At 36.9% G+C, this 22,889-nt stretch overlaps 1 protein-coding gene across 2 annotated transcripts in view; it reads left to right on the forward strand.

Annotated features, from left to right (window-relative positions):
- Window positions 1–17,007, forward strand: part of STARD6 (StAR related lipid transfer domain containing 6) — a 36,400-nt gene extending 19,393 nt beyond the window's left edge. For both annotated transcript variants that reach the window (XM_015122023.3, XM_015122024.3), the window contains exons 3-6: window positions 2,026–2,152; window positions 7,384–7,501; window positions 9,821–9,914; window positions 14,372–17,007. In XM_015122023.3, the coding sequence (XP_014977509.1) occupies window positions 2,026–2,152; window positions 7,384–7,501; window positions 9,821–9,914; window positions 14,372–14,555 (523 nt within the window). In that variant the 3' untranslated portion in view covers window positions 14,556–17,007. The remainder of the gene's footprint in view (window positions 1–2,025; window positions 2,153–7,383; window positions 7,502–9,820; window positions 9,915–14,371) is intronic.
- The last annotated feature ends 5,882 nt before the right edge of the window (window positions 17,008–22,889 follow it).

The following is a 22,889-nucleotide window of genomic DNA, read 5'->3' on the forward strand; positions in this document are numbered from 1 at the left end:
TCCTCTCTTGTTTTTAGAGACGGGTCTCACTCTCTTATCCAGGCTGGAGTGCAGTGTCTGTTCTTTCCTTCTGGTACTCTCAAAATGTGTATGTTGATGTGTTTAATGCATATCACATTTCTCTGAGGCACTGTTTATTTTTCTCTTTTTTTTTTTTTTTTTTTTGCCTGCTTTCCTTAGTTCTTTGAACAGATTTACAATCATTGCTTTTAGTTTTTTGTTTTTTTTTTAGATGGAGTCTCACTCTGTCGCCAGGCTGGAGTGCAGTGGCGTGATCTCAGCTCACTGCAACCTCTGCTTCCCGGGTTCAAGCGATTCTTCTGCCTCAGCCTCTCAAGTAGCTGAGACTACAGGAACATGACAGAACACCCAGCTAATTTTTGTATTTTTAGTAGAGACAGGGTTTCACCATATTGGCCAGGATGCTCTCGATCTCTTGACCTCATGATCCACCTGCCTCAACCTCCCAAAGTGCTGGAATTACAGGAGTGAGCCACCGCACCCATCCAAATTTTTTACATGATAATTCCAACATCTTTATGTGATAAGGCCCCCTAAAATGTAGTTTCTCCTGCTTGCTGTTTTTCCTAAGTATAGGTCACACTTTTCATGTTTTTTTGCATGACTCACAGTTTTTTGTTGAAAACAACGTTTTAGGTAAAATATTGTAGCAACTCTGGATACTGACTCCATCCACCCATCCTGGGTTTGTGGTTATGAGTTTGATCATTTGTTTATCTGTTTGGTGATTTAACTGGACTAATTCTGTGAAGTCTGTTTCCGCCACAGCCTGTAGCCTCTGATATCTCTGCTCTGACTTTTTACTTGCAGTTATCTTTTAGCCTGGCTTCCCATGGATCACTCCTTGGTCAACATAAGCCATTTTGTGGTAATTTTTACCTTCTACTGTCAAATATGTATGTGGATTGAAGACTGCTTTTGTAATTCAGGGAGTTTTGTGGTTTTGCTCTGGATTTAGCCAGAGACTGGTAGCTTGGAAGTTTTGTCACCAGTCTCTCCTCAGACGGTGCAGCCTTCAGCATACACAGTCTTCTAGACCCAGCTATGAGTATATTTTATTTTACAGTGGATAGAATAGATTATTTTCCCGTCAGTGATGCATCAAAGGTTGTACTATACTTATGTGCCTGAGTCAGTAAGGCATCAGCTCTTTGCTAATCAATCTGAATGTGGCTTGGGGAATACTTACAAGTCTGCATTACATCTTGCCCTGATTGGTACTGAGTAGGAGAGCCTGTGCATAAACACAGCCATCCAGACCCCAGGGATGAGTGTGCTCTTAGTGGGTCACTTTAGCTGTATGTTCTCTGCTTCTCTCTGTTAAACTTCTGGCTGGTCCTCTTTGTTTCTTTGTTGCTATTAGTTTTATGCAGCTATTAACCTTCTAATTGTTCATGAACGAAAAAATAATTTCTGCCTTACAGCCATATAATATAACTGTAATTTGTACTTTTCTTACCTTTACAAAGTGACTGGAAAATGAAAGATTAGCCACTGAGTGGACACCCTAAATCAGGGGTTGGCAAAGTTTTTCAGTAGAGGGACAGAGAGTAAATACTTTAGGCTTTGCAACTCATATGGTCTCTTGCAACTACTCATCTCTGTCATTATAGCACAAGAGCACCCAGAGTTAACATATAAATGAATGAGTGTGGCTGTGTTTCAATAAAGCATTACAGTTGACCCTTGAACAATGTGGGAGTTAGGGGTGCCAACCCACCGTGCAAAAGTCCCATTGTAACTTTTGACTCCCCAAAAACTTAATAACTAATAGCCTACTTATAGAAAGATGAATTTTGAAATAAGGTATTTATTGCAATGCATATTTAAATAAACCTTGCTACTTCCAATTGAATATTAATGTATTGAATTGCTGATAGTACCTTTAAGTTTTCTTCATTGCTTTTTGCTAAATTAGCCTACCTTTATGCTTTGAAAGTATTACATTTTCAGCTTAGACTAAACTTTGTAAGCTTTGGATTTTCTTGATTTTGTTAACTGTAGATATCGTGTTGAAGGGATAATTCCAGAATCAGCAGCTAAACTATCTGATTTCCTCTACCAAACTGGAGAGAGAGTTACATGGGATAAATCATTGCAAGTATACGATATGGTACACAGGATTGATTCGGTAATTTGTTGTTTAATACTGGACTTTTAGAACATTAATATATTTTTAGTTTATACCTTAGTGAGTTGAGTTTATTAAAACTATGTTATGTAGACACAGTATTTTATAGTTTCAAATTGACTTGAAGTCTTTAGAAAAGCTTTAAAACTTCCCTACTTTCCAAGAGTTTAATTCCAATTAGCTTTATTCTGCTTGCAAATGCATTATTACATTTTGAATCTGGTAACCTCTCTTGCAATGTGTGCCGTTTGTTATAAAGGGAACAGAACTCAGGGATTCACCTCCATTACATGGAAAACAAAAGTTAAGTATGTCTTATTGATGGGAAGTCTGTAGATTTATTTTAGTCATATTACATTAGATATTAGGATACTTACAATCATAGCAGAAGGTGAAGGGAAAGTAAGCACATTTTACCATGACAGAGCAGGAGAGAGAGGGAGCAAAGGGGGAGATGCCACACATTTTTAAACCATCAGACCTCATGAGAACTCACTCACTATCATGAGAACAGGAACAATGCAGACACATACCATAAGGACTTAAAGAACAAACGGCATATAATGTTTAAGAGCAGGTGTATGAGTCCGTTCTCATACTGCTATGAAGAAATACCCAAGACCGGGTAATTTATAAAGGAAGTATGTTTAATTGACACACAGTTCCACATTGCTGGGGAGGCCTCAGGAAACTTATAATCATGACAGAAGGCAAAGGAGAAGCAGGCACCTTCTTCACCGAGCAGCAGGAGGGAAACCACCCCTATGATCCAATTATCTCCACCTGGTCCCACCCTTGACATGTGGGGATTACAATTCAAGGTGGGATTTGGTTGGGGACACAGAACCAAACCACATCAGTAAAGATAAAGTAAGGAAATAGCATTATATAGAAGGTTGAAGTTTAGGAACACTTTCAAATATATTATCTCAGTTAAATACATACAAAGAGAGAGAATAAAAACAAAGAGAAAATAAAGGTAACTGGAGTAGAAAGTTGAGAGAAGAGAGACTGTGAGAGGAAAGTATGGTTTAGAGAGAGACAGAAGAAAGGATCAGTATGAGGTAAGGGCAGAATGAAAGCTCAGGAGGAGAAAAAATGAATGAAATGACAGGAATAATGATACATGGCAAAAAGAGGTTGCATTAGTCTGTTTTCACACTGCTATAAATAACTACCTGAGACTGGGTAATTTATGAAGAGAAAAGGTTTACTCGATTCAGTTCTTTTTTTTTTTTTTTTTTTTTTTTTTCCTGAGATGGAGTCTTGCTCAGTTGCCCAGGCTGGAGTGTAGTGGGGGGGTCTTGTCGCACTGCAAGCTCCACCTCCCAGGTTCACGCCATTCTCCTGCCTCAGCCACCCGAGTAGCTGGGACTACAGGCACCTGCCACCACACCTGGCTAATTTTTTATTTTTTATTTTTTGGTTTTTTTTTATTTTTAGTAGAGATGGAGTTTAATCATGCTAGCCAGGATGGTCTTGATCTCCTGACCTCGTGATCCACCCGCCTCGGCCTCCCAAAGTGCTGGGATTACAGGCATGAGCCACCGTGCCTGGCTGACCCACAGTTCTATAGGCTTCACAGGAAGCATGCATGACTGGGAGGCCTCAGGAAATTTACAATCATGGCAGAAGGTGAAGGGGAACACCTTGGCATGAGGTAACAGGTAACTCTTCTGTTACCATGGCAGAATAGGAGAGAGAGGGAACTAAGGGGGAGGTACCACACACTTTTAAACCATCAGATCTCATGAGAACTCACTCACCTATGAGAACAGCAATTGGGAAGTCTGCCCCATGATCCAATTACCTCCCACCAGGCTGATCCTCTAATTCAACATGATATTTGGGCAGGGACACAAATTCAAACCACATCACAAGTAGAAACAAGGATGAAGAAGTGGGATAAGTGATTCCAAACTTTGGTCCAGCACACTATAGATATCTCATTTATTTATTAAGGCCATTGTAAAAATAACCACCTGGGACTGAGTGCAGTGGCTAACACCTGTAATCCCAGAAATTTGGGAGGCAGAGGCGGATGGATCACCTGAGGTCAGGAGTTCGAGACCAGCCTAGCTAACATGGTGACCCTGATTCTACTAAAAATACAAAAAATTAGCCAGGCGTGGTGACATGTGCCTGTGACCCCAGCTATTTGGGAGGCTGAGGCAGGAGAATCGCTTGAACCCAGGAGGCGGAGATTGCAGTGAGCCAAGATCATACCATCACACTCCAACTTGGGCAACAAGAGTGAAACCCCGTCTCAAAAACAAACAAATAAATAAATAACCACCTGAAGGGATGGAGGGATGATTCTCCTCTCTTCCAGTAATATGTCCATTCCAGTTGTTTGTGTTTTCTCCATCTTAGGAAACCTGTTTCTGGGGGAATCCTGACTTTGTTCCAAACACTCCCAGACTGATGTTTATGTTCTTTTGACTAATTAATTCACTTCACAAATACTTCACAAATACTTCACACTTCACAAATACTTTTTGAGCAGCTACTGTGAACTCCATACTGTTTCAGTTCACTAGGGACACATAAGAGAAGAAGACAGAAATTGTCCCTGCTTGCCCAAAACTTATATTCTCACCAGAAGAGATATAATAAACAAATAAACAATTTGTTAAAACTTATCGGATAATGAAGGCTAGGATTGGTAAGAATAAGTGTTATGAATGATAACAGTATAGGCAATAACCAGGAGAAATTAATTTATAGCTAGAGAATTGGGAAAGGCCAGTCTGAGTGAGAGACATTAGAAACCTGGGTAACAAAATGGAGGTTGGGGAGATAGACATGGAAAGATCTGGGAGAGAGTAGCAGACACAGGGGAAAGCAAATACACAGGTCTTGAGGTGGAAAGAGTTTGGCAGTGTTTAATCAGAAGATAAACAAGATCTGTGGGGTTTGACCATAAAAAGCAAGGAGAAAAGTGGTTAAGAGGTGAGAGGTTAGGCTGGGATCAGATTCTGCAAAAGTATCAAAGGTCAGGGGGAGAAGTTTTGCTATACATTCAGTGGGAAGCCATTGGTGTGTTTTAAGCAGGGAAGTGACTGATTTGATTTACACTTTTAAGAGACAGCTGCTGAAAGAAGCATGGATTATAAGGGGGTAAGAATGAAATCAGCACAAACAGTTATGAGGCTATGAGAGTAATCTAAATGAGACATCATGGTGGCTTGTGCTAGAGTTGTAGACATGGAGAGGGAGGTAAGTCAGGAAACCCAAAGATACAGAGATAGAGTCAATAGGGCTTACTGATGCAGGCAGAGAGGAATCAGATAAGTCTTCTAAAACTGGATTGTAGTGAAATTGCACAAATAAATTTCCTTTGGGAAATTAATTGAACTATATACTTAAAATAGGTGAATTCATGGTATGTATATTATACTCAATAAGCTGTTTTTAAAAATGAGTCCTAGATTTTTGGCTAATAGTAGCTTTATTTAAAAGAGATGAGAAACGTGAATGATGGAATGAAACTAACTTTTATGATTTTCACAAATGATTGCATTTGTAAAATTTCAGATCACTAGGCCTTTAGTTCTTTAAGTCTCCAACCTGTATTTCATTTATCAAACAAAAATAAGTAAATAAATAAATAAATAAATAAATGCCCCACATATGTGCCATCAAATTATCATTTATTTAGAACTCCGTAATTTTACCTACTTTTATTAAACTCATCTTAAAATCTAGGAGAGAAGAGTTGTAGAAAAGCCCATGAAGGTAAATCTGTTTCATCTTGTAGAAAGTCCTTGATCTTCATCTTGTAAATCAGTTTTATTTTGTAGAGAGGAAGTGCCTATCCACAAAAAACACATGTCCATGATCTTCTTGGGATTTGAACATTCAATTTGAGAACCACTGGGCATCACAAATGAAAATCCAAAAATTTAACTATTTCATTCATCGTTTTATAATACTAATCATACAGTTCGATTAGCACTTCAGGTATTTCTATTGTTGTTTCAAGCCATATGGTATAATAGAAAGAATACTAGACGTGACATCCAAAAACCTGAAAACAAATTCAGAGAGATTTTGTGACTTACTCAAGGATAATGCAGCCAATATGTGGTAGAACGAGGACTTGTACCTGGTCTCCTAATTCTAAATTAGAATTATTTTCCCTTTCTGTAAAGATTTATAGTATTCATCTCCAGGAGTATGTTTTATTTACTTATTTATTTTTATAATTATTATTCTTTTTAGAGATAGGGTCTCACTCTGTTGCCCAGGCTAGTGTGCAGTGTTGTGATCAAAGCTCACTCTAGCCTCAAACTCCTGGGCTCAAGCGATCGTCCTACCTAAGCCTCCCAAGTAGCTGGAATTACAGGCATGTGCCACCATGCCTGTTCAAGGATGTGTCTTAACTGCCTCCTTTTCAACCTATTGGTGAGGGAGAGAGTCCCACTCTAGGGTTATGGGGATGGTCAAACACATAATACCCACCAATGGACAAGTGAAGTAGATTGAAGTTTATTAATCATTGGTCACAGACCAAGAAGGGAGAACAAACTATGCGACACAGGGCAACATAGGAACAGAGTGAACACCTAGGGGCTGTGGGAGGCAGCTTTTGTGTCAACAGGGTAGAGTGAGCCCCGGTTCCTGCAGAAGAATGTGATTGTCTTGTTTGAATGATTCCATGGGCCAGCAGGGAACTGAGGCCACTAAACAGGGATAAATAGTAACCGTGCTGGTCCTGTTAAGAAGGAGGATTGTTTGGCTAGGGGATCTTATCTGCAGGAATGAAGAGGGAAAGGAATGTGTAGTTAGGCCATTCAAGACCAACATTGGTCTTTAATTTTAGACCTTACACTACAGGGTGCTAAATCAATGTATTTTTCAGAATATATTACTTAACCTATGTGGAGTAGTAGAAATAGTGCTAAATGGGGAATCAGGAAACCTGGATTCTATTTCTTTACTTATCTCTAGTTGTGAATGTGATTTAATCTGTTAGGCTTCAATTTCTCCATCTAAAAATGGAAAGAGTAGATGATCTCAAGATTGCTTCTTGAATTTTCTACACTCATAGATTTAATGCTCCTTTAACACTCAAAATCCAAGCTGATTTGGTGATGAGGTCTTAAAATTTCAAAGCCCTGCTTTTTCCAAATGGAGGCCAATCATATGCAATAAAATTTGGGAGGGAAACAATACAAAGAATAGATATTAAATAATGGTTGTTTTCTTTATGGTTTGATTTGTTGCAGGACACATTCATATGTCATACCATTACACAAAGTTTTGCCATGGGCTCCATTTCCCCTCGAGACTTTATCGACTTAGTGTACATCAAGCGCTACGAAGGAAATATGAACATTATCAGTTGTAAGTTGAAGCATTTTGCCCATATCTTGGAATTACTATGAACCATTAATAAATGTTTTCCCTTTATTCACAGCTTCAAATAAATTATATTTATAATTATTTCCTTTTTAAGTTTACTCAGTAGGATCAACAAGTACACGTATCATGTAGATATGCCTGTGACACTCCGAAGGTGCCATTTATATAATGGTCAATGTTTACAACATCTCTTAGACTTTTGTAGCATATATCATGTAGCAGTGAATATAGATAGATACTTGTAGCCTAAAACTTCAAGTATACGTTTTTAAAATCCGAAGAAACAAAATTAATTGTTAGATATGATTTTATATTTGAATTGCTTATAATAAGCATATCCAGTAACTGATAAAACTGTTAAAGAAATTTCCACTAGATGGCTCTTTACATAAATGTGCTTTTATTTCTTTTAGAAACTGCAGGTTTTGATATATACCTATCCCCACTCCCAAATGTGTCACTCTGTAAAATGCATATGTGTAATTTTCTAACTTGCATTATTGATCAAAACATACCATTCCATACCATGAGGATCTATGGACTCAGATAACTTAAGATAACTGATGGTGAAGGAACTTTGGTAGCACAGTGGCATAGAGCCCGTTTTTCTCTATAATTTGAATTAATTTCACTATTCCTACTTGGGACCAAGGACAATTACATTTTGTTAATTATTATTTCCCAGCAAGATTTCAGTTCCTTCGAGATATCTTTAGTACTCTACTTTTCAGAGTCCAGACTGCGTCGTAGCACTCATTCAAACCCAGTTAGCTCTTTCTTCAGCATGCCACTAAGGGCTGATGTTCATAATGTTCATATATGTTTAGTTGTCACATTTTTGAAATGAGGGCACATATAATGTATTCATGGCCTACAACATAAAATAGTCTGTCTAAACAGATCATACATCTGTTATTTTCCACATTTTGAAAGCAGACCATTTCTATATAATTATTAGTGATCAGAGGGAAGCTAAAAAGAAGTAGAGATTAAAATCAACAACTAGAGGTAATCAACCTCTAGTTGATAGTGATTTGGTGCACAAATCACTATTGAATTTGCTTTACAAGTTTCCATTGAATGAATTTTCGATCAGTACTCATAGTTTTCTTAACATTTCTTTTTTTTATCCTACCCTGTACCTTGCTATAAGCTAAATATTTTGCTTGCATTATCTCACTAGTGAGGAAACTGAAGTTCATGGAAATTAAGCAGTTAAGAAATTAAGTTACATAGCTAATAAGCAGCTAACACAGAATTAAAACTCAGTTCTTTCTGATTTTCCAAAATAAGTGCTAACTACCACACCATATGCTTCATAAAAGACCCATACCTGTTTGTAGACTACAACACATTTTTTTTAAAGAAGACAAGCAGAATTTCCATATTTCAAACAGAGAAAAAATCTTTTATAATAACATCACTTCTGGCAGTACTATTATAGGCTCTGCCAAGATAATGATATAAGTCATAAAAATGGAAAATTTATTCAACAACTCTAGTCTCCAAGTTAGTGTTTTACATTGTATTTCCCATGGAATTGATTTGCTTATGTTAAAATCATATCAGAAAATCCATCTTCTCTGATAAGAGCAGGATTCAGTTGCACAGAATAAACACATATATGTTTTAAAATATTTTTAGAAAGAGTATATATATATTATCATAAATTAAATCATAAACCAACCCCCTCTGCATTCACATAGAATACAGATACTATGTTGCATAATTCTAAAATAAACTCTACTGATTTTCAGTTAGAGTTTGAAGTTAGTTACAGGGAATTGCAGAAGGGAGCATTTTAAAATATCGTTATTGACAGACCATCTAACCACTTCAAATATTTTACTTAAAAAAAAAACATGATTAACAAAAAAATCTATGAACCCAGGACCCTAGTAGAATAGTTTTCACCCAAAGCCAGTTAACGGTCTTCACTCAAACCCAGTGAGATTTAAGTTAGTTATAGGCATTAACTATTTTCTGAGATTTGAGCCATCTTTTGCTTCAAATCTCAGAAAATAGTTCAATGATACTTTTAACCATTTTTCTTGTATACAGAAGTTGACAGCATCTTTAGAAATACTAGCAGGAAAAAATTTAAGAGGACAATAGTGCTGATACTGGTATTTTCTCAATTTTGGCTTCATATGTGCAAATAAACATTCACATATATAAAACTAATGTTAATGCTATTAACCAACTTAAATGCTATATTATATATTTTTTAAAATATGCTGCTGGAAATAATTTTTCCTCTTTATGAAATAGGTTTCATTTTAATTTTTTAAAATCTCTTAGCTAAAAGCGTGGATTTTCCAGAATATCCTCCATCTTCAAATTATATCCGTGGTTATAACCATCCTTGTGGCTTTGTATGTTCACCAATGAAAGAGTAAGTGTTATTTGCACTTATTTATTTTAACAGGTTTTTTAGTTCAACTTGTGATTTAGTTCAAGATTCCTGGCTCATCAGTAGAAATACGTACCAGCATATTCTGTTGGGGGGAAAAAAAAACTGCCCCTAAATATGATTTTTAAAATAACTTCATATAATCATTTTCATTTTAAGTATAATCAGAATGGATACTTCCCTATAAAGTATAATCTGAGGTTTCTGAGAACAATCAAACACACACAAACATTTCCCAGCAGTTAAGCTTCCTTGATATTTTCTATTTCTCCATTAGAGTCATTTCTGTAAATTATTAAGGAACTTTTATGAATTAAAAATAAACTTTCCTAGAATTATAACACACATTCATCAGTAATGAATGCTTTACTTTGAATGAATTCTTCCCAATGGACTACTTACTAAGAGCAGATACCTGCAAAATGAGATCCAGTAGGTACATTCAGATAAAAGAAAAGCTGAAGAAATCAGAGATGAGTCACTGCCTAAAGGTGGCCTTGGGATAAAATGGCAGCATAAAATATACATATTTTGTAAAAGCATATACTCTAATTCAATGTATATCATTTCATAAGTTCCTTAAGTTTTAATGTTTGCTAAATGATTTTTTATTGAGTAAAAGATATTGGCACATGAAAACAGATGCATTGGTTAGATATAAATGTTTCAGTACAAGAAAAAAAATGTATGTGAAGGAAGCCCAAATGAAATTAAATTTTGGACCTGTATTCCTTAACATTTCCTCTACTGAATTGGAAAACTAAAAAACCTCACAATTATTCACGTTAATGTACAGGATTGTTGATACAGATAATAATAACAATGCGTGGTCTTTCTACCCATTTGTCAATTTTGAATCTAGGGCCAAGATTTTATTCTCCATAGCAGGAGAAAACAAAACAAATGAAGGGTAATTACACCAATTCAGCAAGGTAATCAACCACTGGCACGGACTATAGTTGGAAAATTTTACACCTTAAAGCGTGCTTCACTGGCCAAGTCCCCTTCTTGCACCTTGTCAATGCAGAAGTGCACTCTAGTAAATATTAGAAAGGCTTTCTTATGTGTGTAAAGCCATTGTAAACACAAAGAAAGATTTAAGACCATAGAAACTACTAGTAAGGACAGCAGTTCCCATTTATCCATGGAGATATGTTCCATGACCCCAAGTAAATGTCTAAACCCATGGATAGTACCAAACCCTATGTATACACCATGGTTTTTTGATCTCATAATCAAGGAGGCTACTAAGTGACTAATGGGTGGGTGGCCTATACAGCCTAAATACACTGGTAAAGGGATGATTTCACATCCTGGGTGGGACAGAGCAGGATGATGTAAGATTTCATCACACTACTCAGAACAATATGCAATTTAAGGCTTATTAATTTTTCTTATTTCTGGAATGGGTTGACCTTAGGTAAATGAAACTGCAGAAAGTGAAACAGAGGATAAGAGGGAACTACTCTGTTCTCAATCTAGCCATTTGAGGCACTGTAAAAATAGTCTAAACCTTGCATGGAGAAAAGTATAAGAAAATGGACACTCACGCTATTTGTTGGAACGGTCGTCTTCCTTGAAAATTTTATAAAACTATATTCTCCCTTGCACATTTTTAAGTTGACATTAAAATTTTTCATAGGGATTACATTGATGAAAGGTAAATTACATTGATGAAAATTACAATTCCCAGCATGTGCTAAACATTGACTTTTAAAAAAAATGGTTATATCATCCTTATAAACATATCCAGTAGATTATAAATACCATAACTTGAAACCCACCATTAAATTATTCACTTTAAAATAAATACAACTTTTAACAGTCAGAAAATTTACATCATTCCTTTCCTCCTTGAACTCACATTTTTATTTTTCCCCTCATATAATTTTATTCTAATAGAATATATTTTATGGTTTGAATTATTTCATAGTCATCCTAATTCTTTGCAAAAATGACATGTGTTTAAAGTTTTAAAATTTGTTTTACTTCCCATAACTCTACTGTCTAACAACTACAAATATATATATGCCTTCTGGATTAAGTTATCATTACATATTGATCAAAATTAAAAATATGTTTATATATAAATATTAAACATAGTGCAAACTGTTATTAGAAACACATATTTTATTATTAGCAAAACTGAAATAGCACTTACTATGTGCTAGGCACTGTTATAAACAATTTGCATATATTGACTCATTTGATCTTCAAAGTAACCCCATAAAGTAGGTAGTATGACTGTGCCCAATGGGCAGGAAAGAAAGTGGAAGCCCAAAGAGATTAACTATCTGAAGGTTATATATAGGTAATAGCAAAGCTCAGTTTCAAACCAAGGCAGACTAGTTCCTGAGTCCACGCTTTTAACCATTACACTCATTTCATTTAACTGTGGGTGTATATTACTGATAAGACAGCATTCAATATCAAGTCTACTGGTGCTTTCATTTTAAGAAAACTGAAGAAAATTTATTAACATAAATGTGTTAAAATGGAGAGTATAATTCCAGCACTGTCAATTAAATAATTTCTGATTTAATAATAATTAATAAAAATAAATTTCAGAATTATATAAAAATATTTTTTATTTTATTTTTATATAAAAATTTATGAATTATATACCATAAATTATGTAGTGACCGATCATCAAAAAATAGTTATCATTAAAAAAAGACCTGGCCAGGCATGGTGGCCCTCACTTATAATCCCAGCACTTTGGGAGGCTGAGGTGCGTGGATCACCTGAGGTCAGGAGTTCAAGATCAGCCTGGTCAACATGGTGAAACCCCGTCTCTACCAAAAATACAAAAATTAGCCAGGCATGGTGGCGCATGCCTGTAGTCCCAGCTACTCGAGAGGCTGAAGCAGGAGAATCGTTTGAACCCAGGAGACTGAGCTTGCAGTGATCCCAGATCATGCCACGGCACTCCAGCCTGGGTGACAGCGTAAGACTCTGTCTCAAAAGAAAAAAAAAAGACCTGTCAGCTGACAGCTCAATTAGATCCTTCAGTTTTACTGAAAAAAAAAAAAAAAAAAAATGGCATGACTTGGAAAAGATTTTTTTCTCAATCTGCTTCTACTCAGATTTTCCCTTTAGCATCTCAAAGATTTTTACATACCAAGGTAAAGCACCATAGTACTATTTAGTGTGGATAACAGGTATGCCTTTGTTGTATAAAGCAAGAGAAGGGCGATTTTGAACAGGCTGATAGGAAAGAAAAAGCCCACATCTCCATCAGAGACATATTTACACATCAGATTAAGGAAAAAATGCATATGGAAGTTAGAGATTTGAAAACTTATTCTCTTAAAAGTATTCATCCTTTCCTACCCCAGTGTGAAGATCGGTGGGCTAGAATATAAAATACCACTTAGAGTGCAGTGTGGAATTAACATGTCAAAAAGCTTAATGCAAAAACCTTTGACCTAGAAATTCTAAGTATTTATAAAAGTGTAAATGGGGCTGGGTGAGGTGGGTCACACCAGAAATCCCAGCATTTTGGGAGGCCGAAGTGAGAGGATCGCTTGAGGCCGGGAGCTTGAGACTAGCCTTGGCAACATAATGAGACCCTGTCTCTTTAAAAAAAATTTTAAATCTAGCCAGGCATGATTGGGCATGCCTGTAGTCCCAGCCACTCAGAAAGCTGAGGCTGGAGAATCGCTTAAACTCAGGAGTTCGAGGCTGCAGTGAACTATAATCACGTCCCTGCACTCCAGCCTGGGCAACAGAGTAAGACTGTGTCTCAAAAAAAAAAAAGCATAAATGGATACATTACAAAGATATTTTATTGCAGCTTTACTTACAGTAGCCAAAAGTGAGAAACAACCTAAATGATAGTCAATAAAAGGACTGTTAAATAGAATAGAAATACTGTCTGTAGCCATGAAAAACAGTTAAGTAGATCTGTATGTACAGACACAGAAGGAAGTTCATAAGATAAAAATAAAACTAGTTGCAGAAAAATGTCTCCATTAAAAAAATAAAACTCTATTTATATATGTGGGGTACATACTCATTTATGTACAGATGTATGCTGTCTTCGTATATGTGTGTGTGTATATATATATACACATATCTATATAGACAGTCACCTGAAAAGATAACAATTAAAACTATATACAGTGATTATCTCTGGGAAACAGGATAAGGGAAATAAGGGAGGGAAATTTTTCTTTAATTATGAAAAATTTATATTGTTTAAATTTTCATAATAAGCATACATTACTGTTAGAATTTTTAAAAGTCAGTAAAATGACAAAAAGAAAAGGGTGCCTAAAACTGAAGGTTTTAAGAAATATTCTAGCCACTTAATATTTTTAAGTACAATTTTTAAGTATGTCAATGGTGAATAAGAATCCTGCTCTCCAAAAACCTGTAAATTCAGTAGGTAAATCTAAAAATTTCTTATCTTTTTTTAACTCTTCTTTTGCTTACAGAAACCCAGCATATTCCAAACTAGTGATGTTTGTCCAGACAGAAATGAGAGGAAAATTGTCCCCATCAATAATTGAAAAAACCATGCCTTCCAACTTAGTAAACTTCATCCTCAATGCAAAAGATGGAATAAAGGCACACAAAACTCCATCAGGACGTGGATTTCGTCATAATAGTCATTCATGATACCAAAAGAAGAAATGAGGCCATTCTGCTATAAAATCATGTGTAGTAGTTATTGCAGTTTACTTCTAAGTCAACATGCATAAATAATACTGTTAAACTATTCTAAACAGTATTCTTGTACACATTGCTGAAGATAGTTCATAAAAATAAGAACTCATAGTTGTACAAGAATATGGCATTAAATACAGTTTTTAATCTCACATAAGAATGATGTTAAATAACAAGTGTTATTAGCATATTTTCATCTTTTGCTTTTGTCCCTGTAAAATCCTCTGTATAAGAACCAATAAGAAAGCAGATACAGTCAGAGGTCAGCATTAACTAAAGGTTAAAATATACTTTAAATTGTTTTTCTTTCACTTACTGCTTAAATTGAGAATTGTAGGAAAAATGAACATAAAAATTGAAAAGAATTCCACTAAAATGTATGACTAATGACATTTAGAATTTTAAATGGAATGAGTCATCAAACAATTTCTGATGTGGCCAAGATGCAATAGCCCATTCCTCCCAAGTCTTTCCTCTTAAAACTTAAAGACCCTGCACATAACACAACAAACAAGCATAGGAAAACTCAAGCATAGGTGGAAAGAATGCAGGAAGCTATCTATGGACGTTGGGACTTAAGGAATGACATTCAGTGAGTTCTCTGGGTTTCCTTATTGCCTCCCACATATCCCAGGTGGGAAAGACACACACACACACACAACTGCATGCATGAAAAGCCTTCTCCTCCTAGTCATAGGACCAGGCACCTAACAGAACAAAAACCCTTTTTTGTAATGCCCACCCTACACCAGCCAAGCATCAACCTACAAGCCACCCCCATGGTTTCAGTGTGGCAGAGCAAGGAGATACTTTTCCATCCTACCCACCCCCATCCCACAGAAGCAGATGGGAGTGCCCTGACACACCCCTATCCTATGGTGTCTGCAAAGCTGAGCAGGGAGCTAATCTCCCATCTTCTACCTGGCAGATGTAGGCAGCACTGATTGCCCTTCCAGGTGATGTAGACTGACCAAGCAGGGAGCTGATTTTCTGTCTTCCACTCAGCAGAAGCAGGAGGTAATATAGGTAGTATGAGTGAAGTCCAGTGACAAAGACAGCTTCCACCCCTACCTGGCAGCAACGAGACTTAACCAATGTCTTAGTCCATGTTCTGTGGCTATAACAGAATACCACAGGTTGAATAATTATAAAGAAAAGAAGTGTATTTAGTTCACAATTCTGGAAACTGAGAAGTCCAAGAGCCTGGTACCGACATCTGGTGAGGGCCGTCTTGCTACATCATAACATGGTGGAGGGCATCACATGGCATGAGGGTAAGAGCAAGAGAGACCTCACTTTTATAACAAAACCACTCCTATGATAGTAACATTAATCCATTCATAAAAGCAGAGGGACATTCAACCCATAGCAACTAGGTAGTGCAAAGAAAGACTAGTGACCAGGGAGCTTCACTACCCTCTCCCACCCCTACTCCCACCCCTGGAGTCACCAAGGCCCAGCAGGATGCTAAGCCTCCATCCCCACCCTCCATCAGGGTGTAGTGGGAACAGTGACCCACCAAAAAAAATGTCCATGTCACATCCCTGGAACTTGTGAATGTGACCTAATTTGGAAAAAGGGTCTTTGCAAAGATAATTAAAGATCTCAAGATGAGATCACCCTGAATTATCCTGGTGGCCATAAATCCAAAAACAAATGTCCTTATAAGAGATACACAGAGGATAGAGACATGGAGAAGAGGAGAAAGCCATGTGAAGACAGAGGTAGAAACTGGAGTTTTACAGCCACAGCCCAGGAACACTTGGAGCCACCAGAAACTGGAAGAAGTGAAAAAGGATTCTCCCCTAGAGCTTTCAGAAGGAGTGTGGCCCTGCTTTCAGACTTCTGGCCTCCAGAGTTATGAGACAAAAAATTTGTTTTTTTAAGCCACTAAATTTGTGGAAATTTGTTATAGTTTCCATTGGAAACTAATATACCCTCTCTGGTGTTAGCAGGGTTCAGCAGGGATCTGAGCCTCCATTCCCACCTGGGTATCAACAAGGTGAAACAAAGAGGTAGGACACGGGCCTAGGCAGCACTCCATTTCCTTGTCACCTCCCCTGTGTCATCAGGTTCCATTGGGGAGGTAAGCTTCCAGTCCCACTGGGAAGCAAAAAGGATGTGCAAATCAGTGCCCCCCTTTGCCAGGAGGATGTCAGCAGGGCCAGAAGGGGAGCTGAACTGCCACCTCACCCATCTGCAATGAGAGGCAGTCTGTGCTCTACTTTTGCCAGAGTGGTGATGGCAGGGCCCAATGGAAGGCTAAACCAACACATCCACCCAGTCCTCATACTACACCTGAACAGCAGGACTGCCTGCTAAAAATGAAGATTAAATAGGATCCAGAGGTCTTCAGAAAGAAAAGAGCATTGGAATGGGTAAAAATAAACTGTTCTCGTGAGTATATTAAATCACCTTTGATGGGTGACAAAGGTTTAAAAACAATTCAGTGGAACAGCCTTTCAGCAAATGGTGTTGGAGCAGCTGGACATTCATAGGCCTTGATCTAACCTTACGCTAAGTACGAAAATTTACTTAAAATGGAATATGGAGCTATATGCACAATATAAAACTATAAAATATTTAGAAGAAAAACACAGGATAAAATTTTCAGAACCTACAACTAGGCAGAGATATTACACTTGACACCAAATCATGATTCTTAACAGAAAAAAATGACAAATTGACCTTAATCAAAGTTAAAAAAGAAAAAAAGGTATACTACGTGAAAGACCTGAGAGGATGATGGAAAGATAAGTGATAGACTGGAAAAAAAAATATTTGCAAGACATTTCCAACAAAGTACTTGTAACTAAAATATATAAAGAGCTTTCAAAACTCAACTGTATAAGAAACAATCTAATTAGGGACAAAGACATGGACATTTCACTAAGATATCCATATCAAAAGATGTTCAGCATCATTGGCCATTAGGTAAAGGCACATATCAGTACAAGCTTACCAGAATAGCTAAGTTTTTTTTGAATAGTGATAACATCAGGTGGTGGCAAGGATTTGGAGAAAATGGATCACTCATACATTGCACCTGGAAATGTGAAACGGTAACTGCCTCTCTGGAAAAGTGCGGCAGTGGCTTGCAAATCAAACAAATACTTACTGTACAACCCAGCAATTGTACTCTTCATCCCATAGAAATGAAAGCATTTACACAAAAACATGTACACAAATGTTGATAGTAGCTTTATTCCAAATAGCCAAAAACTTGAAACAACCCACATGGGTGAAGAGTTAAACTGTGGTAATCCATACACAGAATACTACTAAGTAATAAAAAGAACAAACTATCGATGCACACAACTGGAATCATCTCAGGGGAATAATACTGAATAAAAAAGCCAATCTCATAAGGTTAAATAGTGCATTCTTCCATTTATTTAACATTTTTGAAATGACAAAATGATAGAGATGAACAGAATTAGTGGTTTCTGGGGTTAGGGAGGTAGTGGGAGGAGAAGAAAGAAAGTGGCTGTCGCTTTGAAAGGGTAGCAGGAGGGATCCTTGTGATAAACCTGCCCTGTGCATTGACTGTGGTGTGGTCACATGAATCTATACATGCAATAAAACTGCATAGAATTAACACGCATAAATGAGTGCATGTAAAACTGGTGGTATCTAAATAAAGGCGGTCAAAATTCAAGTGTGGGAACATACAGAAATACTATTCTCATTAAGAGTAATAGGTCTTTTCATGGCACTCACTTCAAACTCCTTTAGTAATCACCCTCTAGCTTCAGAAGTTTGTCTTCCAGCCTTCTTTGCATGAGAGAGGATGCACAGAAATCTGGGGATTGGGGACCTGTGGGAAGAAGAAGGGCACAGTGGGGGAGAAGCTGGAAGGCACATAAAAAACCACTACAATTTAAAAGAGCAGCATAACTAAAGGGAGACTGTCTTCTGTTCCCAACTCTCTTCCTAAATCTACTGGGATTCTGAATGTTATTTTCCCTTTTCTACTGAATGTTCGGGAGACATAATTAAAGTTGTAGTTATACTATGATTTAGAATATGCCTAATTTTGTGAGTATGCAACTTTTACTATTTTCCAATTTAGACTTTACTCTTAGAAGAATGTGAGCCTTTTAGCCACCCCTAAACTTCATAAACATACAAATAACCAAATTATACATTTTATAAAATATATATCCCAAGAAAGATAAAAATCTTGAAATCAGAAAGCCAAACATAAGTTTTTTCTTTGTCTTACAGATAGGAAAATTGGATATTTAATTAACCTGTCTCCTATTTAAGGTAAAATGTAAATAATAATAGCAAACAAATTAAAAGGAAATAATACCAGGTACTGTATCTTTGATTCCTTCTCCTTGTCCTGTCATCATCTCCATATATTATGGCATTTTGTCACTTCGATTACTTCTAAATAGCTAGGTATTGCAGAAGGTACCATATATGATAATAACTATCACATAAAACAGAAAGGTTTAAAGGTAAGTAATACTGGCATCCAAATAATATGACAAATAAAAATAATTTAACAATTCTGAACTTAGATTTTTCTATAAATCTTATCTTTCTTACCATATAACTCCTCCAATACTTTCAGATATTCAGACATTAGTGGACTTACCAAAACAAAAATGTTTATATTTAACTAAATATAGTCATAAATAGTCTTACCAAGAAATTATCAAGACTATTTATGCCCCATGTCCCTTTTCAATGTCCCTTCTCTACCATGATTTTGGACACATAATATTAATGAATCAGAACAGTAGATTCCATGGCGGGGGGGGGGGACATTATTATATTAGTTAAGAAAATGTTTGGCTGCAAACAACAAAAATACGATTTATAGGGGACATAAATGTTGAGAGGTTTATTGATCTCATACAATAAGTCTGGGAGTCTGCAGTAGAGATCTGACATGATGGCCTAATACTGTCATTAGGGACCAATGCTCTTTACAGCACTCAGTTCTGCCATACTTAGCTTATAGCGTTTGTCTCTCTGGTGGCACTGTACCAGTGCTCTAAGCAGGAAGAAAAAGAGTGAAAGGCAAAAGATATTTTAGCTGAGTTTAGTCCTATTTCATAGCTTTCTTGGGAACGCCCATACACCAACAAAGATGCTTACATCTCATTAGCCAGAAATGGAACACTGTTCACATCTGGCTGCAAAGGCATCTGGAAAGGTATTCCAGTATCTATAGTAAAAAAAGCAAAGAAGTTCCACTAGAGTGCAGAAATAAAGTAGTACAACTTATATTTATATTTATTTTTTCAGAAAATTAATTAAGCTTTACTAATACAGAATATGCAGCTTGACTTTACTATCTTATTTATTAAAACTTATTTTGCTATTTCAGTGGTTATTTTAGGGTTTATATTATACATCTCTAACTTACCACAGTCTGTCTTCAAGCTGTAACCCACCACTTCATGTTTAGTTTAAGGGCCTTACAATAATATATTACCATTTATATACTTAAAATTATATACTTCCCCTCCTGGCCTTTGTACTATTGTTACCTTTTACTCCTACATACATTGTAACCCTCCAATGTATTTTTAATAATTTTTATTTTTGTTTTATATAGCCAACTTTTAAAAAGACACTTGGAAATAAGAAACAAAAAAAGCTTTTAAATATACCTACATTTCTGGTGCTCCTTATTTCTGTATGTAGATCTGTATTTCCATCTGGTGTGCTCTTCCTGCCTGTTGGACTTCCTCTAATTTTATGGGTACTGTAGGTCTACTGGGCATGAGTTCTTTCATATGTATGCCTTATGTTCTTATTTTACTTTTTTAAAAAAAGATATTTTTGCTGGGTTTGGAATTCTAAGTTAACAGACTTTTCCCCCACTTCTTTACTTCATTTGAGGATGTTAGACCACTGTCTTCTGGCTTCCAATGTTTTCAAAATTGTTGGTTTTGCTTGTTTTTCTCTAATAGTATGTCTTTTTGAAGGGATGATGTTTATCACTGGTTTTAAGAGCTCTGATTAGGATATTCCTTGGTATAGTTTTCTTCATGTTTATTGTACTTGGGATTTGCCAAGCTCTTTGGACCTGTGGGTTTATAGTTATCCTCAAATTTGGAAAAATTTCTCCATTGTTTCTTCAAATATTTTTTACATCTCCCACACTCTTCTTTGGGGACTTGAATAAGACATATATTGACCAGGCGTGGTGGCGCACACCTGTAATCCCAGCACTTTGGGAGGCCAAGGTGGACGGATCACCTGAGGTCGGGAGTTCGAGACCAGCCTGACTAACAAGGAGAAACCCTCTCTCTACTAAAAATACAAAAAATTAGCCGGGCCTGGTGGTGCATGCCTGTAATTCCAGCTACTCGGGAAGCTGAGGCAGGAGTATCACTTGAACCCGGGAGTGATAAGAGGAGACATATATTAGCCTGCTTGAAGCTGTCTCATAGCTCACAGATGCTCTGTTTATTTTTTTTCTGTTTCCTTCTGAATAATTTATTGCTCTGTCTTCAAGTGTACTAATTTTTTGTCCAGTACTATCTGCTGTTAATTCTATTCAGTGACTGAAATGCAGCATGATACATGAGATATTCAACATTTTATTATAAAACAGGCTTTATATTTGTTTTGTTTTATTTGAGATGGAGTCTTGCTCTATCACTCGGGCTGGAGTGCAATGGTGCGATCTTGGTTCACTGCAACCTCTGCCTCCCAGGTTCAGGCGATTCTCCTGTCTCAGCCTCCTGAGTAGGTGGGATTACAGGCATGTGCCACCACGCCAACTTTTTGTATTTTAGTAGACATGGGGTTTCACCATGTTGCCCAGGTTGGTCTCGAACTCCTGAGCTCAGGCAATCCACCCGCCTCGGCCTCCCAAAGTGCCAGGATTACAAGCATGAACCACCCCACCCAGTCCAGGCTCTGTAAACAGGCTTCGTGTTAGATGATTTTGCCCAACTGTAGGCCAAAGTGAGTTGTTCTGAGCATGTCTGAGGTAGGCCTAGCTAAGATATGATGTTTCATAGATACATTAAATGTATTTAACTCATGATATTTTCAATTTACAATGGCCTTATCTGAGCATAACCACATTGTCAGTCAAGTCATACATATATTTACTAAAGTAGATCACTTTGGGGACCATAAGACATCTCAAAACTCATTTTAAAAGATTCTATAGTAGGGCCAGGGGCAGTGAGTCACGCCTGTAATCTCAGCACTTTGGGAGGCTGAGGTGGGCAGATCACGAGGTCAGGAGTTCAATATCAGCCTGACCAACATGGTGAAATGCCATCTCTACTAAAAATACAAAAATTACCTAGGCGTGGTGGTAGCTGCCTGTAATCCCAGCTACTCAGGGGGCTGAGGCAGGAGAATCACTTGAATCCGGGAGATGGAGGTCATGGTGAGTCAAGATCACACCATTGCACTCCAGCCTGGGCAACAGAGTGAGACTCCATCTCAAAAAAAAAAAAAAGATACTGTAGTACAATTGGTCTGGTCTTCGTTCAGCGTTCCTAGACACCGAGCTCCTAAAACCCATGGAATTTCCTAAACAACAGGAGTGCCTTCATTATTCATGGTAAGCCCTGAAAGTGTATGCTAATGATGTGACCCACAGTGGGCCCTAGACAGCTAATGCTAACAAGATGATTTAGGATGGAGGTAGCTCATGTCAAAAAAATAACCATGATTAGGGTGTTGAGGCTTTGAGCCAGCCTGATGTCCAGGTAGAGGAGGGAAGCTGGAGATTAAGTTCAATCACACAGTAAAGATTTTAATAAATCATGCCCACGTAATGAAACCCCAGAGAAAACACTGGACTTCCTGATTACTTGATATGTTTTATTTCTTGACTTGGGTAGTTACACAGTTGTTACTATTACTCATTAACATGTCCATTTATGCTTATGTACCTTTCTATATACAGATTTTAAAATAGAAGTTTTTTAATATTGAAAACAATCCAGATTTGATGGAAGACACAAATCTGCAGATTCAGAATAAACCTAAATCCATGATAAATCTACAGCTAGACATATAATAAAAACTGCACATCTCCAAAGGAAAAGATATTATCTTAGAACAGCTCAAGAGATGTCAGTTCTAAATCTAAAGCTCTAAGGACATAATTTCAGAAAGTATAAAGAATTTTACCTAGAAGGAACATCTGACACACAAGAAAAAAGGTAAGCTCCCACCATGTCCCATCAAAAAAGATAAACGTTTGGGCAAATCTAAACAAACATTGATTATATAAAATACTAATAATATCCAATTTGGAGATTCAATAAAGAACTTGTGGAATTTAATTAGAAT

Source organism: Macaca mulatta, chromosome 18 (assembly GCF_049350105.2).
Source record: "Macaca mulatta isolate MMU2019108-1 chromosome 18, T2T-MMU8v2.0, whole genome shotgun sequence".
Classification (NCBI taxonomy): Eukaryota; Metazoa; Chordata; class Mammalia; order Primates; family Cercopithecidae; genus Macaca; species Macaca mulatta.